Source organism: Platichthys flesus, chromosome 5 (assembly GCF_949316205.1).
Source record: "Platichthys flesus chromosome 5, fPlaFle2.1, whole genome shotgun sequence".
NCBI lineage: Eukaryota > Metazoa > Chordata > Actinopteri > Pleuronectiformes > Pleuronectidae > Platichthys > Platichthys flesus.
Genome location: NC_084949.1, coordinates 16,957,886 through 16,979,600, shown reverse-complemented (window position 1 = coordinate 16,979,600; position 21,715 = coordinate 16,957,886). Strand labels below are relative to the sequence as shown.

The 21,715-nt window shown below is 42.3% G+C and overlaps 1 protein-coding gene across 3 annotated transcripts in view; it reads right to left on the bottom strand.

Annotated features, from left to right (window-relative positions):
- Window positions 1–21,715, bottom strand: part of LOC133953607 (amyloid beta precursor protein binding family B member 2-like) — a 47,526-nt gene that overhangs the window by 24,782 nt on the left and 1,029 nt on the right. For all 3 annotated transcript variants that reach the window (XM_062387599.1, XM_062387600.1, XM_062387601.1), the window contains exons 2-4: window positions 6,517–6,607; window positions 4,982–5,049; window positions 3,000–4,067 (exon numbers count right to left, since the gene is read on the bottom strand). In XM_062387599.1, the coding sequence (XP_062243583.1) occupies window positions 3,000–4,067; window positions 4,982–5,000 (1,087 nt within the window). In that variant the 5' untranslated portion in view covers window positions 5,001–5,049; window positions 6,517–6,607. The remainder of the gene's footprint in view (window positions 1–2,999; window positions 4,068–4,981; window positions 5,050–6,516; window positions 6,608–21,715) is intronic.

The following is a 21,715-nucleotide window of genomic DNA, read 5'->3' as shown; positions in this document are numbered from 1 at the left end:
TACAACTACAGGAAAATGATAAGAGAGTTCAGGTGAGGGGGGGGGGGGGGGGGGGGGCATCTGGGCAGAGCATGCAGGAGGCGGGACATGACGAATATATTCCTAACACTGGCATCAGATCTCATCACCAAAGGTTTTAAATCTCATTTTGCCAAGTTGACATCATCGTCACCATCTCTATCCACAAGTTACAGGAGTAGATCAGGAAATCAGAGCAACCAGTGGTGCAACATCTGACTGACTAAAAACACTGAATGTCACATGTTGCTGTTCTCTTTAAATGACCTTCCTCAACTCAGCAGTGTGCATGTACGAGCGTGTGTATGTGTTGGGTTGTTAGTGTGTGTGTTTTGGCTCCTCTGTGTGAAAGCAGTGTCGTACTGGCCCTCTAACCCGCAACATCCACCGAGGAATCTGTCATACACCTGGGAAAACAACACGGCTTTGTCAATATTGGACAGAGAGGCAGACAGGAGGTCACAGCGGCATGGACGACTACGAGTTGGCTGTCCATAAATCCACATGAGAAATGCCACTACCATGATTATCAACTCTTCAGCAAACCCTCCGAGGAAGATGGGTCTTTACCAGAGACTACAGTATTGTTAACTTGTACTTGTTTGCAAGCACCACACATACCTAAGGCCCTCCCATGAGAGAAGCATCACTTTGAAACAGTGCTGTAGACGAGCCGAGATGAGTTTCGGAGACGAGCGAGAGGAAATCGTGGACAAGGAAACCCACGAAGAGTAAATTCTCCCACAGCCCTTGTTAGGGAATGAAATGCACAGATGCTCTGAGCCTTCAACTCAAGGAGGTGAGTCAGCAGAGAGCTGCAAGAGAAACATTATGGGAGGAATAAAGCTGCAGGCTGGCTCAGCCGCTCAAAGCACTGCAGCTCACACAGACCGAGAGACGATGGTTTACAGCTGAGCTCATGTCAGAGGTTTAGAACACTGCTATAGACGAGATGGACGCTTTTCATAGGACTTACAACAAAAAAGCACTTGGCAGAGACTTTTAAAGGCCCAGTTAAAGTGAACATCCAGGTTTTTACATAATGCTGACAGAGAAATACGATGATTTGGATGGTCTGCAGAGGAAGGCAACAGTGGGGTATAAGAAGGTATACAAGGCCCAAAACAGAGGGAATATCTTTAATTTGGTTAGATTACATGAGTCATCAGGAGGTGACATATTCCCTCAGGACCAACAAAACATTAAACAGCAGATGATGCTGCGCTATTGCAGTTACCTGCTGTTCACCTTTCCCTCACACACAAATCAGAAACATCCTCAAAGGCAGGTCATATTTTTGTATTATTTATTTCAGATGAGGAGAATCATCACAAGTTGATAATGTTCCTACTCTGCAAACTGAGAGCTGCCCAAATTATTTTAAAGTCACTCCAGTTTTTCTTTATACGCTGTTTATTTAGCCAACTACTCTCAATTTGGCCATTCAAACTCACTGTAATGGCACAACAGAAAATCTTTTATTTCAGGCTCCACATATAAACTGTGCTATCAAACCGTAGAAATTAATTTATATTAATTAGCATGCTATTAAGAATTTATTTATTATAATTTAGTAATACACTATTTTACTATTTAAACTTAAAATATAATCGTATGTTTAAAGATTGAAGGAGTCAGAAAATATAAAACATAATCATTAATGCTACAATTTCACAATGAAGCTGAAATAATTGGCTGCTAAATGTCTGGCAATTTTGACAGTTAAAAGTTAATTAAGAGTTTAAGTCATTATTCACGATATAAATGTCAAACTGTCAGCGTCTCATTAAAATGCAGGTCTGCTGCTTTATCTCTTGGTTTTTCACCAGACAAAAATCGATCACCTTGACAGACTTTTTTTTATCTATTTTTTAATCTATTCATTTCACATCAATTGTAACTCTGTCCATAAAGGAAGAGGAATCCATCATTTGAATGTCTTTTACCCCTTTTGCAGACTGTTGCAGACTGTTAAGCCCTACGAGGCAAACTGAGATTTGTGATTATGGGCTATTCATATACAATTAGATTAGACTAACCCTGACCCTATTGATTGAAAGGGATATCTTTAAACTGACATTGAAAACTACCATACATGTTAATAATAATAATAATAATAATTTTCACCCTATTTTAAATCTGAAAGAATAGAGCTATGTGGACATCTAGAGATGGCCTGCTCATTGGCTGAGAGGAACAACATGCATAGGCTTCAGAGCTAAAACCTGGAACCCTGAATGAAGTGAACCCCTTAAATCTCACTCAGTCTCGCTTCCTTAAGCTTGTTTATGGATCGCTGAGGAATAAAAACTAAAGCATTTCTCGTGGCAACCACAGCTACAGATATATACAGAGAGGGTGAGCTGTGAAACTGGAAGCCCACCAAGCTCCATTTGTCTATATGTGTCTGTTCAAACTGCTCCCCAAATTATATTTATTATCTACATTCCAGAGCCAGAATGAGCAATCGAAAACGAATGATGAAAACAGAGAACACAAAGAGACAACACAGTCGAACGTAAGTCGCTAAAGTGGCTCCTCCCTCAACTCTAGTGAAGGAATCAAGGACACAGAGAAAGACCGAGATAATGACGGCTACAGAGTTTGTAATAACTCATTTATATCCTGCAAAACTCACACTCTCACACACACACACACACAAAATACACAAAAGACACAACTTGAAACAGGACACAGCTGATCTAGCTTACTGACCACCCATGAGGTTCTTCCTGTCCAAGAGGGATACTGAGATTTACTAGCGGCTAGAGTGATTGTTAGTCTTTTCCAGCAATGTCTGAATTCGGCTTATGGACACGCACTAGGTCACATTAGACGGAAACATGTCATGAGCAGAGAGAACTGTATAAACTTGAATGTAGCACACAGAAGAATAAAAAAAAGTCATGATTCATATGAAACCAAACTGATGTTAAGTATACTACAATACACCAATTTTGTGTGGGTGTGTTATTGTGTACCTGTCTCCTCTGGGGTGTTGCTCTCCTGGGACAGGGTGGTCCAACTCAACTCTTCGTCACTGGGGTTCAGATTCTGGATCCGGTTCAAAGCACAGTCTGTCTTTGCGCCAGTCCTTCTGTCCTTCTTCGTCTCTGGAGAGGAAGAGGAAGAGGAGGAGCCGGAAGCCACAGAGAGCAAGGGGGTGTCCTCTGGGCTGGCTTGCCGTGGCGTGGAGGGAGGAGGCGGCACCGGAGAGTCCTTGCCTGATTTGAGGAGCTTGATGTTGGAGTGGAGGTCAGAGATGAGCTCCAGGCCTGCGGAAACTTTTTGATTCTTCACGGGAGACTCACTTCTTATCATCAGTAAAGGCTTATTCTCCTCTTCTTCCTCCCCCTCCACCACCTCCTCATCTCCATCTTCCTCAATCTTCATTTTTGACATTATTTCCTTCTCAGACAAAATGCTGATGTCATCGCTCTCCTCTGTCTCATTGTTCAAGTCCAAATCTGTTGTGTTGCCATTCAGTTTGAGCTCCACACTTGTGTTAATGTTACAGTCTGCATCTAATTCAGTTGTCTGCTCGGGCTCTGCCTCAGTGTTGGAGTCTGGTTGAAGTTCAGCATCTATATTAATGACTTCATCCTCCTCGTCATTATTGGAGCGGACGTGACTGTCGTGCTCCTCTGCTGTGTTGACGTTTAGGTCGTCTTCTACAGTCTCTGAATTACAGTCCAGATCTATCAGGTCAGGGCCCGTTGTGTTTTTGTTGTGGTCCTGACCTGCTTTACGAAGCTGGTTGACCCCGTTCTTGGCTAGTTTGGGGTTGTTCGGGGTTGAAGACTGCGATGGGGATGATGACGGGGAAGGCGAAGAAGGCGCCATTTCTCCGAGGCCCATGGCAGTCTGGATATTGGTGAGTGCGTACTTTTTGCGACACTTGGGAGGCGTGGCGGAGCCCTGTTTGTTGACATCGCTGCTGAGGAGCTGATTGTGTGAGGAGCGAAGGCTGAGGGAAGTGGGAGGCGTGGCAGCGGGCCCATTACGATTGGTCACATCTACTGACATCATCATGGCACAAGACAGATCACCTGAAAGAGGAAGAAAGCAGAGACCAGACTGAATCAATATGATCCACATGTGTTGACATGCACCCAGTGCACTGTGGGAGCTTTCAGAGGGATTGTCCCAGTGCTTCTACTGCTACTTTTTTTCTTGCATTGTAACATGTGAGAAAAAATGCCTAAGTTAAGAAATATATTGTGTATAATATAACGTGCATAATATAATAATAATAAGAACAATAATTAAGCTTAATTAGAAAAAATATTATAATAGAAGACAAATAATGATCCTCATCTCCTACACAACCCTATCAAGTCTGCATTCAAATATCTTTAAATGATAAATCTGGTGTTGTCAATCTGGTTATCCGTATTTTCTTTTCATTGAAAAACAACAAAAGACCAAAAACTAACTAACTTTCATATTAAGAACTAGAATGCATATATCTGCCAAGGCCACAGTCCCCTTATGACACGACATTGACAACACCTAGATCAAGGTTTTCTGCACACACAATATCAGACCCCATAAACATGACGGATTTTCCTTGTAATCTATTGTTTTTTCCAACGCTGTTCTGAAATCTGTGTCTGAAATAGCCCCCACCAAATGTACTTGTACTCTGCTTTGACTTATATTTGCTAAAAACTACAATGCTTGACTGTTTTAGGAAAGCCACAGACACTGTAGTGTGTGTATTGTCTTGAGGGTGAGGCTAACACGCAGTTGGTTGTATGACAGATATATAGAATATTTCCAGACTTATCATTTACATTCTTGGAGGATATTACTGTGGACTGCAGGCTCTCAAACTACCGGCTGCAAGGATGGGGAATGAAGACGTGTGAGTATACAGAGGCTGACTAAACATCGAGCAAAAGCACAACACGTGTGAAGGCATGTGTGTTTGTGTGTATGTGTGTGTGTGTGTTTTCTGTACCTGACAGGAGTTCAGTCATTGACTGGAGCTTGTCAAGGGTTCAGGGTGTAGTAGACTCAGCTGCAGATCTGAACATGACCAGAAAGGAGAGTGAAAGAGAATAAAAGAATGATCAGAAGAAGAATGCAAAACATCCTGAGTACTTGTCGCGTTGCCCTCGGAGACCACATTCATCCGTGTGGAACCCAACTACAGCTGGTTTCTATGGTGACAACAAAAAAGTGTGAGGCAGCGAGGGAACTCACGACACCAACCAAAACAACAAACACTCAAAACATGGAGGAAAAACAGTTAAATGAACACGTTTTAAAAATTAAAGAAGACAACAATGAATTATACATGATGTTGCTGTATCAAGATGACTGAATTGTTAAACACATGTCAATGCTTTCATTAAATCCTGTTACTTCCACCTACAAAAATATCACAACCTCATTCATGCCTTTGTCTTTTCCCAACTGCTCTTCCTCCTCTCAAACCTCAGTAGCTTGTTTGCAGCTTGTTCAAAATGCTGCCACTCGGATTTTAACTAACACAAACCATAGGTCTCATATCAGGCTAATCCTTGCACCCCTATCACTGACTGCCAGTTAAATTCCAGGATTGATTTTTTAAATTATTTTAATAACTTTCAAAGCTCAACGTGGGCTGGCCCCAAATCACAAGACGAAGCTCTTGACTCTCTACACTCCCAGGCGCAACCTGAGATCAGCCTGTCCTGGTTAGCTGTCCCTAGGTCAAGACTGGCTACTCAGGTCGACCAGGCTTTCTCTGTCAGGGCCCTGAGGCTCTCCAGCACACTGCCTGTCTTTAAATCACTGTTCAAATAATATTATTATATGAAAGCATTTTTAACATTAGATTTGATTTAATTCCTTGAATTCCGTAATATCTTACTTTTATTGGAACCATATTTTATATAGTTTCTCAAATGGGACAACATTACTGTGTTTTCTTTTAATGATGGGGTAAAATGTCATATTTTTATAATATATAATAAAACTATTGTATTAAATAAACATATTCAGGCTTCCAGAATACTACTTTTCATTTTAATCTGTAATGAGTTTGACTTAAATGTAGCAAATAAAAACCTTTGACAGTAATTTCAGTAAAAGCAGCTTGTTACCTTGACCTCTGGTTTTAATTTATTTTAATTTGGCTCAAGTGGTCTACCTTAAATTTATTTGTGAGTAAAACAGTTTTGGGGTTTGCATCAAAGTAAAAGGTAATATTTAATGGTTTTAAAAGCATTAACAGGAAGTGTTATTGGTTTATTTTCAGTGGAGTTTGTCCTAATGTGTCCTTCAATAGCTTGGATGGTTTTTAAACAAAGTAAAAAGATACTCTAAATGTATCTTTATCTTATCATGAGCATATTTAAGACACTAATGCCTTTAAATAGCGAAAGTAAAAACACATATTTCAAATTGTGACGAGAAGAGCACCAATTTCAAAAAGCTTGCAAGGTTTACGAGAGTTCATTTTCTATTAAAAACATAAATACACTTGAAAATGTTACTTGCTATACTTACCATAGAGCTAAGGATTGTGGGAAACAGGATGGAGTGCGTCCATACTGGTGCTCTGGTCCAATCAGGAGGGCCGTACTGAAGCAGCAGCGTCCTGAGGGAAAGACAAACGTTAAGTAGGATTAATGAGATGAAGAACGAGGGAGGGGTGAACGGAGAGAGAAAGGACAGCAGGACACCAGAGGGACAAATAATAAAGACACATCAATTATTCACCATCTTGATCAAACATTAATACACAAGGTGTGGGAGTGTTTTGTGTGTGTGAGAGGGAGTGAGAACATAAGGCTCATTTTGTATAGAGCTCATATTTCTTTCTTTGGTGCAGTCTTGCCAACCCTTGGCTGACTGGAACCATCATAAACTTAATGCCACAGGAGACTTGTAAACTCCCCCTGCTCTGCTTTCAAACAACCAACACACAAACAAACACACACACACACACACACACACACACACACACATACGAATGCACATTGCTGTATAATGCAGTCAAGACTCATGGACAGTTCTAACCAACACGCAGCCTCTGGGAATAGTGCAGAGAAATATAATAAGCACATTTAGAATGGACCATAAAATCCCTATTATCCCTGGCTCTGGGGCTGGAAAATCACCTGGAATAATGAATTGGGACAAAAATTGTTGAGAACTAATGAAAATGGATAATTTGCGAAACTACCAGCCACAATAGAATTTGTAAAGGTGTTATCTATCATATTATACGGTTCATTTATCTCAAATTTCAGATGCAAGGATAAAGTAAAGCAGCGTCATAAATAGCTGCAGGTTCTGACTATAATGATCTTCATCATGAACAGTTTAAACCGTTAACAGACAAGAATTTTGACCAGTTTATCTGTTTTAAAAAAAACTCTTGGACATTGGTACCATCTGATCCCACATCATGTTAACATGGTGAGTTATTGTAATTCCCCACTTAACAAACACAAGTTATGCATAAGACACCCCAAACCATGGAAGTTTTTCTCCTGACAACAGGTCTGTGTGTCTTTTTTCAATCTACCACAATGAATCGGATCCAAGTCCAGGTTTTCAGGGGCGTCTTGTATATATGTACTTGCTCACATGTAAACAGCTGTGCTTGACAAATATGTTTTCCACATTATTCTGATAATACGTCAACGCCACAGAGCTGCAGCTGTTGAGATGTGTATTGTGATTTACGATCTGATGAATGAAAACGGAAGTTGAGGAATGTGGATGCAGCCATGGACTGAGAAAGGAGATGAGTGCACAGTTATCTTCTACAGAAAGAGATCTATTTTAGTATTGGATCTATCAAGTTTACTGTTGCACTCTGTGTGAGCATTTGTTTCTTTGACTGGAGACGACTTATTGATTTGCAGTTTCTCACCATCAATAACATAGACTGTTGCCACAGTGTGATGTCTTTAACAGTTTTGCATACTGAATAAACAATTAATCAATTTGTCATATAATTTCAAAAGGAAACTGCTGCTTGTTTATCCTGATTACAGACATGTGCAGTGTAACTGATAAGCCAAGCTAACGAGAACGACCCGACTCAAATATAATTTCAAAACTTTTGCCTGAACCCAGCCACCCTATTATAGCACAATATCATCATTTTGATATGATATATTATATAACATAACCCCACTGGCAATCAGGCCATTTGAAATCGACAGTTTCAAGTCGAGAAGCTCCTGCAATGGTAACATTGGGCCATGAGTCATGTATACAGATGTGGGCCTTTAGAACAAAGATTCAAAGGAACAAGAGAAACACCCAGATCTTCCCAGCTCCCAAAAATGTAAAAAGACAGAATACACAATCATCCATGGTTGAACTTTCACTACTATGGAACAAAGATTTATGTAACTCCCAGTAATCAACAGTGAATCCTTCTGTAAACACTGAAGGACTTGACTAATACTGGTGCTCCATATATATCCAAACGAACGGTTGCTCTACCTCGACAAAGGCAACCTGTGCTGAGCCGATTGTGTACCGTCATAACAGCAGAACAACAATATCTGGTTTGTCTGAAAACACAAGGTGGTACACGAGCTGTGGTAAAAGAATAAACCATCTGAAGTGCAGCTGTATAATTTTAACCTCAGAGCAGCTGTACTTTACTATAATGGCTTAAAAAGCTACACAGCAGAGGACAAAGACAGGAAAAGAAGGATGGTGCATACAGTGGATAATAAAATAGCTACAAGAAATAGAGCATTCTGGGTATAAATAACATGGAATGCTTCGGTTCCATGTTACAGCTTAAATCCTGCTGCAACAAGTCTTCATACCAGTGTGGGTGTTTGTGTGTGAGTGTTACTCATTACTTGTGGGGACACTGTTTACACAATCAGATTACTGATACTTGTCTTCCTTTTGGGGACATATAGGAAGAAGTCATAATGCTTCTCTTAAATCTTAACAACATGTTTTAATGTTAGGGTTAAGGTTAGGGCTAAGGTTAAGGTGGTTCTGTTAGGGTTTGGAAATTTTCCCACAGGGTAATACATTTGCAACAATCCCAGTTTTAGCCATTACACAGGTAATTTTACAAGACCTGTCAGCTCAGTATCAATAAAGTTTTCACAGTCTATGGAAGAAAGGCAGAACTTGTCATAACACCTCTCTCTGTATACCCCATCCTCCATGTGTGCATGAGAGTGTGTCCAGATGCTGCCAGCAAGATGCTGCAGAATAATGACTCCATCAGTATTTAGATTGGTTCCCAGAATAATTCCCCCTGGAAAATGAATGCTCAGCTTGGTAGCTTTCCCCCAAGAAGCAGAACAGGTCGACACTTTAACAACAATCCGTGGAAACATTGTTGTCAGCAGAGGCAAAGAAGATGAGGATGGAGAGAGATAGAAAGTGGAGTGACATAATAGGACAGTAGAAAAAATCAGTTTGTAACAGAACCTGCCTATTTATTTAATTTCTCTGAAAAAAGAAATGTACAAACACTAAACATACAGGTAACGCTTATGAGGAGGGGACGAGAAAATAAAATGTTCATGACTGGTGAAGGCTGACTTTAAGAGTTTTTAAGCCTTAGTGAAAATGCAGGGCAGCAGAATCAGATATCATCCACTTCTTCCATGCACTCTTCTCCTTAGTCACGCACAATGATATTTAATCGAAAGCGGTATGTAGCCTCAAGCCACAAGACAGAGTTTAGGATTACAAAACTCTGTTAAAATCACTGCTTGGCAACTCCTTACCAACAGATTATGCTCCCATGTTAACTTGTAATCTTCAACCTCCAGCAGATGCTCTGTCAGTTCATCAGATTTCATACAGCTCTGAAAGTATTATTTTTTTCCAAATGTGCAGTAATTCTCCCCCAAACTTCCAAACAGTTTTCGATGTGTACCGCTTTGACCTCATGGTGACTGTTTCATTGCAGGCCCAGTGTGCTAGAGCTGAGCCAAAAAAACAAAAAATTGTCACCAACAAAAACACTAACTACAGACTGCAGTGTAGCTGCCATATCATTTCTTTCGCCTAGAGACAGATGTAAAATGCTAAATGTAAAGGTCCACACTCGGGTGGAGCTGCAGCTCTGCAGCCGTATGCGCAGAAGCTGTAACTTTCGATCCCAGTTACATGTGGATACTGCTCCAAACTGGATGCAATGATAGTGGCTCCGCTGGGTCGGGCCTCCCTAGCGACAAAGGGCTCCCTGCAGTCCTCCGCTGAGGACGAGGGGGTCTGAAGCTTAATTACAGGGCCCCTCTGTGGGCAAGGCTCCTGGCACCGACACACACAGAGACAAACACTCGTTCACAAACACAGACATGAATAGTAAATATGAGCCTTCCACATGGACTCCCTTGTAAACAGTTATATGTACAGACAGAAGGGCCGAGCGACACCCACCCCCTCTCGTGGAGAGAAAACACACATTAGGAGTGTAAGTAATAAGATCTAGGATGTGTCACAGCATGACAGTGACCTCTGACTTCTGACCCACTGCCCAACCCTCCATGTTTGTGCTTTTGTACGTGTGTGAGCGCATATGGCAGAGGTATGTTGGGGGGTCTGGACTAGGAAAGAATGAAGGAAGCAGCTGCCAACAGTCCACCTCTCTCTCACTCTAGCTCTTTTCTCTGTCTTCGTTTCTTTTTACGTGTGCTGTGTATAACCACGAGTGTATTCAAGACTCTGGAGTGAGCAGGGGAAAGACACACTGCTTTTAAATTTGTATGCCAAGTGGATAACTGCCAACAATTTGATAGGCCTCTACATCCCTCCTTCCTGCCCGTCCCTCTCAAGGTTTCTCGCCATTCCAGTTCCTCTGCTAATCCCACTTGACTTTTACGTCTTTGCTTTATCCCATCTTCTTGCGCGTTTCCTTCCCTCTCCTCTCCTCTTCCTCTTGTAGCCTCCGCCACATTCATCTCCTGGCTCACACCCCTCCCTCTCCCTCTTCCTTCTTTGTCTCCAGGAGAATTGCTGTCTTTTCTCATTAAAAGTGAAGAAGGTCTGTAAACTCTCATAAACCACCCGTTTCTCCCTACAACCCTGATTTACAGCCACTCTATCCCCCCTCCTCTCTCCTCGCCCTCTGCTCCTGAGAAACCCCATCTGTTAGCCTAAAAAATAAAATCTGTGACAAGGAAGCAAAACTGTCGCAGGTAGAGGCCCAGTCATCGAAAAAATAAAATGGATGGATTCACGTCTACAAAGCAAAGCAAAGGAGTATAGAAAAAAAAGCAACAGGGTGTTTTTCTAACATTTGGATTGGGACGTGAACGTGTAAGCCAGCTGCACAATACCAGGCAATCTTCCCAGATCTGTCTTGGCTTTATTTTCATTGGCTGCACAGTAGGCTGGGCCCTCGACACTGAGCTGAGAACTACTTCCACTGCAAGGTCGGGACGTTAGCACCACTGCTAACCAAAGACATATACTACCACATGCTGGAGAGCTGTTCACATTCCAACCACTGAGTCAAACTCAATGTTTTCTCCTATGTAGCCTACTATATAATCTATAGGGACTCACGTCTGGGAGGCAGGAAGACTCCATACCATAAAAAACTAAACTTGCTCTCTGTATTAATTAGGTTAAATTTATTGTACATACATTTCTAAATTGATTGGAACCACCCTGCATTGTAGACACCCTGTGTTTTTATGGGCCATTATGTTCCATCTAATCCGCAACTGCAGATGTTTTATACATTCAGAACTCCCATCCTAGGAAAAGGGTTGACGCAGCATTTTCAACTATGCTTCCTAACAGTGAAATAAAATCATGTCTGTTTCACTTAGCTTTTAGTTGGAACACATTGATTTACAGTAAGTCAAAGGTTTTAATATAGGATATGTTTATTCAGGGTATTTTTAGTGTGTGGGTGGGTCCACTAGAACAAGGAGATGAAAGAAAGGGAAGAAAACAATAGCTATCTACTAAATCTGGTCCAATACAGATAAAACAGAGGAAGAGTAGAAGTGCAAGGATCTGTGTGTGTGTGTGTGTGTGTGTGTGTGTGTGTGTGTATCCCTGCATTGTGAATAACGGGAAATAACAGAGACAATGTAACACTTTGAATGGGACTGCAGTCAAAGCAAACAATATTGTGTACAGACAAACAAGCACACACAGACAGACCCACACACACGCACAGTACAAACACTAGAGCTTAGTGGTTCCAGCCTGATCCCGGGCCGTGCATCGTCCTTGCAGCAGCAATGTATAGTGAGTGTGAAGGACAGATATAAATAAATTCATCCAGAGTTTAAAGACCACACTATCTTTGCCTCCTCATGTATGTGTGTGTGTGTGTGTGTGTGTTAATTTATGAACGTGTCAATGTATTGTATGCAAACAGCTAAAGGTATCATTTTCCTGTGGGCTGGTTTCCAAAGCAAAGAAAATGACCACAAAAGAAAGGAAAGGAGTGAGGAATGTCCAGGGTGTGCCAAAGAATCCAAGGCATGTCTATATTTTGGGTGGGTGGGTCAGGGCGACTGGGGGGCAAAAACCCTCAAATTAGTCAACAAAAAGGAGGAGGCAAAACACACACACACACTTCTTGGGAAGAAAGCTGAGTGTCGACCTTTTGTGAGCACACGTACCATTCACTGACCCTTAGCAAACTAAAGTATGCAACAAAAGAAATGTTAATACTGCACTTGAAAATGAAAATGTGTCATGACGATAAATTCTACCAGCAGCATCTGGACACTCCCCTAACCTGAGCTGGATGTTACTGAGTAAAAAGGCCAATTTGAATCATGCAATGTTCATTACCGATGAATTAACTCCAGCTAGTGGAGGTGAGAGGGGATGAAGAGCTTTGGATCAGACTCAGGAATCTCAGCCCGCACACATTTATAGACTTCAAAACCCTGTGACGTGGAAATGAAACACGTCAGGAACAGGAGCCAAGACACTGTTTCCTGGATTTGGGAAATTTGGGAGCGAATGTGTGTGATGTAACCCCTCCCTATAGTCCCAGATATCCCCCCCTCTCTTTTTCTCTCAGCCGCTCTTTCCTGTGGGTGAGGGGAGGTCGTGGGAGGGGAGAAAAAGTACACCACGAACACACACACACACCACGCAAAACACACTGAGAGGGGGGGAAGTCTCATTTTGCAGCTCCCTCTATGGAACACACGAGCCAGTCTTGCAGCCACAGTCACTTTGCCGTATTGAGACCACAACTCTTTCCTGGACGCAGCTTTAGGGACATGTTGAGCCAGGAGGAGAGTCAGAACACAACAATTGAAGTCACATCTGTATTTCACTGAGTCATGTGCTTGTGTTTGCGGCTTTTTCTTTATCAATAAATGCTTTTTGTTTCTATTTCTATTTGTTTTTAATGTTTCATTCGGTCCTCCATTTAGATAAAGAAGATTGCAGTAAATCTTTGCATAGCAGCCACCCCCCTCTCATAACACACACAACTCTTGTTGTTCCTGCAAATCTGCACAGTAGTGATTGTGGAGTGTGAATTGACCAATCACAAGTCAGTCTCAACGGTCAATCAATGTTTCACCCTGTTTTTACAGCCTTAAATAACTTATACAACCAAATGTTGTGGAAAAAATAGCTTGAACTACCTAAATTGATAGAAACCAACCTTAAGAAATGATTTGACTTTTATTTGAAATGTTTTGTATTTGGTTGTTCATGACACAACCACTACCATGGAAACATGAAGAGCCTTTGACTACCATTTTAGGGAGCCGTCATGTCGTCTATCTTTATTTATATATAGTCTATGAGTCAAAGGAATTAAAAGAGGGCCTCCTTGTCATACTTCCGAGCAGAGATTGCCGTCAGCCCTGGAGTCGATCACACTGGATTAAAGTAGATAAGTTTGTTCCTCTCAACACTGAACACGGGGGCTGAAAGCATCAGCCCAGCAAATAGCAAAATGGGAAGAGACACAGCGGATGAATGTTCAGGAGACATCGCTAACTACTTAAAGAAAAATGTATTTAACAAGCCTTCTCTCCCTCTCTCTCAGTGAAAACACACAGACAGGTGGACAAATGGGCACATGCTCTGAAGTGTTGTCAGCGCCAAGGCGAGGGCAGAAGCAGCGGAGGGACTGTTTACTCTATATATAGCTGAGATGTGACAGGACATCCGAGAGGACAGGGAAGTCTAGACACAAACCACACAGCTCTTGGGCATGTGTGCAAGCATGTGTGTGTGTGTGTGTGAACTTGTACTTGTGTACCTTATGGAGTGAGGAAATTGTCCGGTCCACGCTTTTTCAATGGCCTCTTTGAGTATTATGACTTGGTTTTACGGTTAGGGTTAGAATTAGGTTCAAGTTAGGGTTTGAGCTGTGATGGTTAAGGTTTGGGGTAAGCTGTGCAATGCAGGTTAAGGTTAGGGTTAGCATAATTTGGTCATGGTGAAGTTTAGAGATATGATTTTGGTTAGACGGTTCTTAATGAATGGGAGTCATTGCCTTTCTGTGCAAACCTTTGTGTGAGTTAATTATGTGTGACTTTTGAATGGATTGTCTAATTGAGGACAAAAGTTGTGACCCTAATTGGGTCAAACACCAATTTCTAGGGTGTGCAGTTATGGGTCAAGACAGTCGTCAGAACATGAATGAACGTCTGTTTAATGTACGTCTGTTTAAAGTGTCCTATGACATAGGACATGATGTGAGAGTGAGAGAGCGAGAGAGAGCGTTGGAGATGGCCTCGTTCTCTCACATTTCATTAGAAAGCCTTTGGCAAAATGTTCCCTGACAATGTCACAAGACTGTATTGATATCAAGTCCCCGGTCTGCTCTGACTGCCTGACGGGTTTGACTCAGTGGCCAAATACAACATGTCAAAGAGGGGGAGAGGGTAATGAGAGGAGACGCTTAGAATATGAGCGGGGGGGAAGAGAGTACCAGCCCACGAAGTAGAGGTGTTAGGAAAGAAAATGGATCAGAGAGAAAGAGAGATAGAGTGAGAGAGTGACTCATCAGAAAAAGAATGTGCCATCTCTGCCAAAGGAACCACAGACACCACTGCAACGATCGCTCTCCACTACTTTAAATCATCCCCTCTATCGCTCGTCGTCGTCTCCTCCTCTTACACAGCGGCTGCCTCTCTCTCCCTCCGCTCCTCGGCCTTCATACCAAGGGAAGTTATTTTTGTTGTCTCCCAACATTTAGCGGAGCATTCTCCTCTGACAGACTTTGGTTTTAGAATGGTGGATGATACAGCCAGTTGACCACAGCCGGTAGACAAGCACCGCACCACCACTGCTTAGAGTAAAAACAACAACACACACACACACACCCGCACCAAGAATGCCTCTCCACTTGTTTTGCCAAGTCAGTGCAAAGCCAAGAGGCAAATTCCAGCATTGTGTGGTTTATCAAAGTTACACCGCTCAATTAATTTCAATTCTTGCCTAGAAAAACAAATACAACTATTTTTAATGTAGTTGCGGTTTTATTAAACAAGATTTCAAATAATGAGAACAGGTTGGCACTGCTTCATATCCTTAACCACAGATTTTAACTTATCATTACTCCCACCACAGGATATGACGTAACCGCAACAAACTAATCTAGTCTGGGAACCTATATCACCACAATGACTGCGATGATGATTCAACATTCCTATCAACCTTGTGTTTTATCCAGTTCACATACTCTGGCTCTGTGAAGGTTAATTGTTACAACAGGAGGGAAAATGAGCTAAGTTAGCTTCAGTGTTTTACAGAAGAGGAGGGCCATGTCTGCTACCAACCTGTGCTAACACAAACACCTTAACACACTTTAAAATACACAACAATACCCTTCCTGGCAAACAAAGAACGCTGTTCATTCACATATTTTTTTTTATATATGTTGCGAGTGTCCATTGTTCAGTCAGTCGTCTCCTTACTACATTTAAATCGTTTCCACATCTGCCGTCAATCTCCAGGGGGAAAACCCCGGTCAGTTACAGCATGGCAGGAAATGATGAGCGAGAACATCTGTTGAGCTATTTGCATTGTTGATTGATCGGCTTATAATATCGTCAATAAATCAATAATCTATAAAACATTTTTAAAGATGACTACTTCAAACCTTGCATGATACAGCTATGAAATAGATGCAATATTATTATCTGTTAATTGCTAGATTTACTTTCAGCTTCAAACATATGACCAGGATTCATTAGGTTGACTCTCACACATATGTATCTATCTATATACACATGTCTATATCTCCATACTTACTATATGCTTTAGGATCCAATGCAAACAGCCCGCAACGATGCATAAGGAAGAAAATGCATGAAATATTTGTATATGCAGGGCATACTGCATATATTTGACTGAGATGAAACAAAAATCAATATGGTCTGAGCCTTATAACAACATGTATGCATGTGCTGCCATTTAAATGTAAAACAGCCATAATGTGGGAAAAATGCTGACCTGGCAGAAAGCACTAGCAGTTAAAATATACACAGCAAAGCAAACTGCAGTCTGCGTAGCTGCCGTGGTATCTACACTGTACAGCAAGAAACCACACTGCATACCACACTGCCCAAACAAGCACTGTGTTGTGTATATTATTTATCCCACATAAATCATAATCATCATAAGTCTTTAGAGCAAACACCAATATTTCCTCTTTGATTCCAATATCTGAAAAGTAAAAAACATTATTATAATATCAAAGGCCTTGAATACTGTCTGGATGTGTTTTCCTGGTTATGCAATATTTGACTGATGATGATGTCAACAAAGAACAGCTAAATGAGTCACTGTCAAACAAATCTTAAGATGCCTTGAAGAAAAGTGAACAATGAGCCTACAAATATCCCCAAATGTCCGCAGTGACAAATGAAGCCAATCAAAGGAGCTCTAAACATGACAGGTGTAATGCATCATGGCCTTTCTGTCGGCTTCAAAAGGAACAAAAACAGGTCACGGAGGGGCTGAGGCAATCTATGTGCACACGTTAATAACAAACCAACAGTACAAATATTATGTCAACGATCTTTTATGTATCATGAGGAGTGTAGAGAAACGTTTTCTTTGCAATTTGATTGATTCTCTCTCAGTCATCTGGATCACTCAAACAGTGGCCATTAAAGTTTTGTGGAGGGGTGAGACATGACCTTAAGAAGAAACTGTTAAATTGGATAAAGATAAACAGGCGGATCCAGGATCTTTTTTTGTTGCTTTTTTTAACATGGTGAGATAGGGCGTTAGCCTTGTTTCTAGTGATGAAGCTGTGAAGGGACAAGTAGACTAGGGTGGGCTACCAGTCTTTTTAAGTAATTAATGGGAAACACAACATATGTATCTGGAAATAAAATAACCCACGTTGATTTATGAGATTTTGGTCACATCGCAGAGCCAGAGTATCAAGTCAGGACTTTGTATGCAGAGCTTTTTATATAGTCTATGGTGTAGAGTGAAGTAAGAATATTTTGCATTCATCCTACCTGGTTTATCTGCAATGAAACCGTTGAGCGTCAACCTAATTTAGATTTTGCTTATAGTCAACCAGCAGAGGCCACTAGCTATCAGCCTGACTTAATGCATATATAATGTTGTGTTGTTTTGCTATGAAAGGGATCAAGCTAACAAACAGAGCCGACACCGAAGCATCCATGAAGCGGTGTGTGGAAGTGTTTTGAGTTCTACACCGTAGTAATCAAAGTATGAAACTATTGTAAGGCTGAGCAACGTTAAGTGTTAAACCTCGTCTGACTGTGAACATGCACTGGGGGAGGAGATGTTTTGAATAGCATGCTGGATGTTTCCAAATGTATCACTGTACAGTAAATATTTCACTTGGCATTGGTGCTCCGGTTTGAGTATTCCTTGTGCTTTAGAGTGAACATCATAGTACTCGAGTGTTCCTTGCAGTAAGGGCGGAGGATTAGAGAAGTGAGGGAAGACGACCAGCCTCGAGTCAATCCTTGTTCTGAGACAGTGCAGCAGAAATCCTTATACTTGCTGTAGTAGGCCAATTTACAGAGGCACCAGGGGCTCTGGCCTTAACAGCCCCTTTCATCACGTTTTGGCTTTCATAGCTTAAGACGGTGAATATGTGTTTCAGAGAGAGAGAGAGAGATAGAGAGAGAGAGAGAGAGAGAGAGAGAGAGAGAGACCGCCCGCGAGAGAGAGAGGCCGAAAACCCTTATGCAGCTGAAATGGGAGTGATGGGGGTATACGTGTGAAAGTGCAGCGATGTGGAAAAGACAACATCAGAAACAGAAACATATAAACAAAGGAGTGGGAAAGTGTGTGAGCACAAGCGTAAACGTGTGGGGGTTTCCTCTGAAAGTGGAAAGTTTGCCTGTCCTCAGCTCGCCTGCTTCCACAGGTAATTTGTAGGCAGAATAACATGCATACCGACGAGCCAATCACCATGCAGACCTGACAGCGAGAAGACAAGCGAACAGGGAGGGCTGCCAGGAGCTGACACATTACAAGGCACGCGCACAAATGAAGCAAACAAAGATGCAGAACTAAACTGACTTAAAGGAAAAAAGCAAACGTGGATCGAGCTTGTGGTTGAAGAACTGTCAACAGGAGCGAGGCCGTCTGATGGACAGAGGGACAGACGGAAACACAGAAAGGGGGCCCGATCATTCAGTTTCACACCCTACAGGATGAACGGGGCCTCTGTGCTCCTTCTCTGTTCAAACACACCTCACGGCTGTCTGCCCCCTGCAACAACAACGCACAGATACACACACGCACATGCACACAAACACACTGCAGCCTGCTTGACAGTGGGCACAATAACCCTATTGAGAGGCATCGATAGGGGACAGAAAGAGAAGTGAAGAGACGAAGATGAAGGAAAAGACTGAAAACACACACATGCAGCGACAGCACACATAAATACACTCCAATAAACTGCAGTGTGGTCCTCTTGCCAACTTGACAGCCGGGGATGAATCTGCTTTGTCCTGTCATTAATTCATCATTCATCTGACCAATCTGGTCAGACTGCCCACACAAACACACACACACACACACACACACACACACAGAAACGCACATGCCACCATACACACACTTCTTTGGTCAGGGGCGGACCAGTGCTATTGTCTCCCAGGGGAAGCAGGGTGGTGATAACGGATCTCCATACCCTTTATCTGATTGCTCACACACACCCACAGAGAAACCTGCACTGTGGACGCACATGCACACTTTCAGCCTCCTTTCTCATCAGCTGTTGAGCATGACCTCGACCACACACAGACTAACAGTTTGGTGCTGTGAAGGAAGAAAGTCCCAAATCAGACTCAAACACAAACACACACACACACACACACACACACACACACGCACACACGCACACACGCACACACGCACACACGCACACACAGCCAGGCCAAGGTATTTACATCCAATTAGCAGAGCACTTTGAGGCACGCTAAAATATCATATTCTCGGTGTGTGACATAATCATAGCTTCATCAGATGGCAGTTTATATATGCATGCCTGCAGAATGTGTAAATGCATGTTTGTGTATCATTTATCTGGCCTCTTAACGGAGGTAATAGAAGCCAACTAAGCAGAGAAGGGGACCATCTTGAGAGTGAGGCACTTTCAAAACACTGAAGCTACACAAACACGCATACACAAGCACACAGGAACCGTCTGCAGTGCTTGGCCCAAAACTCAGCCCATAAATGTCCAAGTCACTTTTTCCAGGCTCAGCAACTCCTGACGTCGTAGAAAAAACGCTACAGTGGAAGGGAGGGAGACTCAATGAAGAGGGAGAAAGTGAAAAGACGGCGCAGGAAAGATGGGAGAGGGGAAGAATATTCAAACCAACTTCACGTTCCCAAGAGCCATAAGCAATTACCAATGGAATCACATGCACACACGTCCAAGTGCACACACTGCAGAGCAGGGACGAGGTCTGGATGGGCAAGGAGGCTGGGAGGAAAGTGAGAGAGGGAGGGAGGCGACGAAGGAAGGCAGGCAGGCAGTGACGGAGAGGGAGAGAGGATGACAGTGCACCATTTCTACTGTGGTGGTAGAGTCAGAGGCGTTTAATTTTGCAGCTCACACTAATTCACTCGCCTAACCGACACCACAGCACAAACATAGTAAAACCACCAAAACCACTGCCAAAAATAGTGAGAACTGGCTATTTAACAAGAGGTCTGTCGGACAGAAAACATGACAATATCAAGTTGGATTTGATCTTTAATTTTTCTGATAAGAGTAATAAATCTCATACACGCACTTTGAAGCAAGCATCAGTGCAAATACGGTGCAAAGCATGAGGCCCAGTGTCCCCAGGAGACAGACAGGGGCACAAACCTCAATGGTGCAGTCCAAAAAAAGAAGACATGTCCTTTGGTGATTCATGTTATTGTCAACAACTTCAGTTTCCCTGCTGCCTCCCCAGAAACACACAGAGTATACTACTACATGACCTGTTTCACAAGTTTGTACATTGTTACGACACAACAACAAATCCAGTCCTTGTAAAAGTCAGCCCTCATGTGAAGTCAGCGGTTTTGAGAGGAAAAGTCCACAGTTTTTCCTCATGTCTGTGCACAAACAAAACACAAGTGCGTCCTGCCTCAGCACCTCCCTGCCTCTACAACAATTAAACAGGAAATGGATTTGCATCATTATTCACTAGATTCTTTAAAATCCCTGAACATAAACAAGCAATTAAGTGGTTCCATGTTTGTCTACAACAAGCAGGAGTATTATCTCATGGGCCTGGCATAAGCTACCAGAGCAAGGCTGGAAACGATTAGCTGTAGCATGTGTCCAGCCAGCACCATGCACCAATACAAGCTTCCACCTCACCCCCACCTCCCCGCCCGGGGGCCTGCATGGTCTACAGCCCGGGACTATTCCATGTAGCATGCACAAGTCAGGAGAATACCCTCCTTCATGCCTGTTAGTTTCACAATGAGCCTCTTCATTGCTTATATTGTAACTCAACACAATACAGGAGAAGACAAAGGAGCCGAGACAACCATGAGTCAGGAGCTGGAGCACTTCTGGTTAGGAACCAAGGGACGGGTTCAACTGTCAGGTTTGTACAGTGTTCTACAAGGAGGCTGTGCTTAATTAATCTGCAGAATATTATAAAGCAAAAGGGTCAAAACATCTGTTGCTGCAAGTTCATGAACATTGGAATTATATTAAAAACCCTACTTAGAAAACAGTGTCCTGGTGTCACCACCATATATTTAGTTATTAAGGTCAACATATTAGCTTTTAAGACAAGGAAGCCTGGTCATAAACAACACAACTACACTTGGTTTTGATTAATTGGGAGATTCACCATTTCAGAAATGTAAACAATACGACATGAATTAACAGATTAAACTGGAAAACTATGAACTAAATTGATAAATATTGTAGGTATTGTCCTGAAATCATCCATAGGCTGTATGTGAGAAGTCAAATGTTCCAAGTCAGTTGCTATCTTTCCCTAGAGCAAGCGAGTGGGCCTGCTGATGGCCTTTCTAATATGTGACGGATGAAATGTTAAAATGAAAATAAAAATAATGCACATATCTGAGGATGGAAAAGAGGTGACATGCATGTCGAAGACGTCAACAAAGATGTCAACCTATCGAGACAAGTAGATTCAAAAGACTTTGTTGATAACGGCCAACAACCGGTGTCAATGTGCTGTAAAATGGAATTAATACGTTGTGTCCTGCCTCCCCCCCTCCCCTGACACCTCCCCTCACCTGAACGTTTCTGACATGTTCCTGTTGATATGAAAGC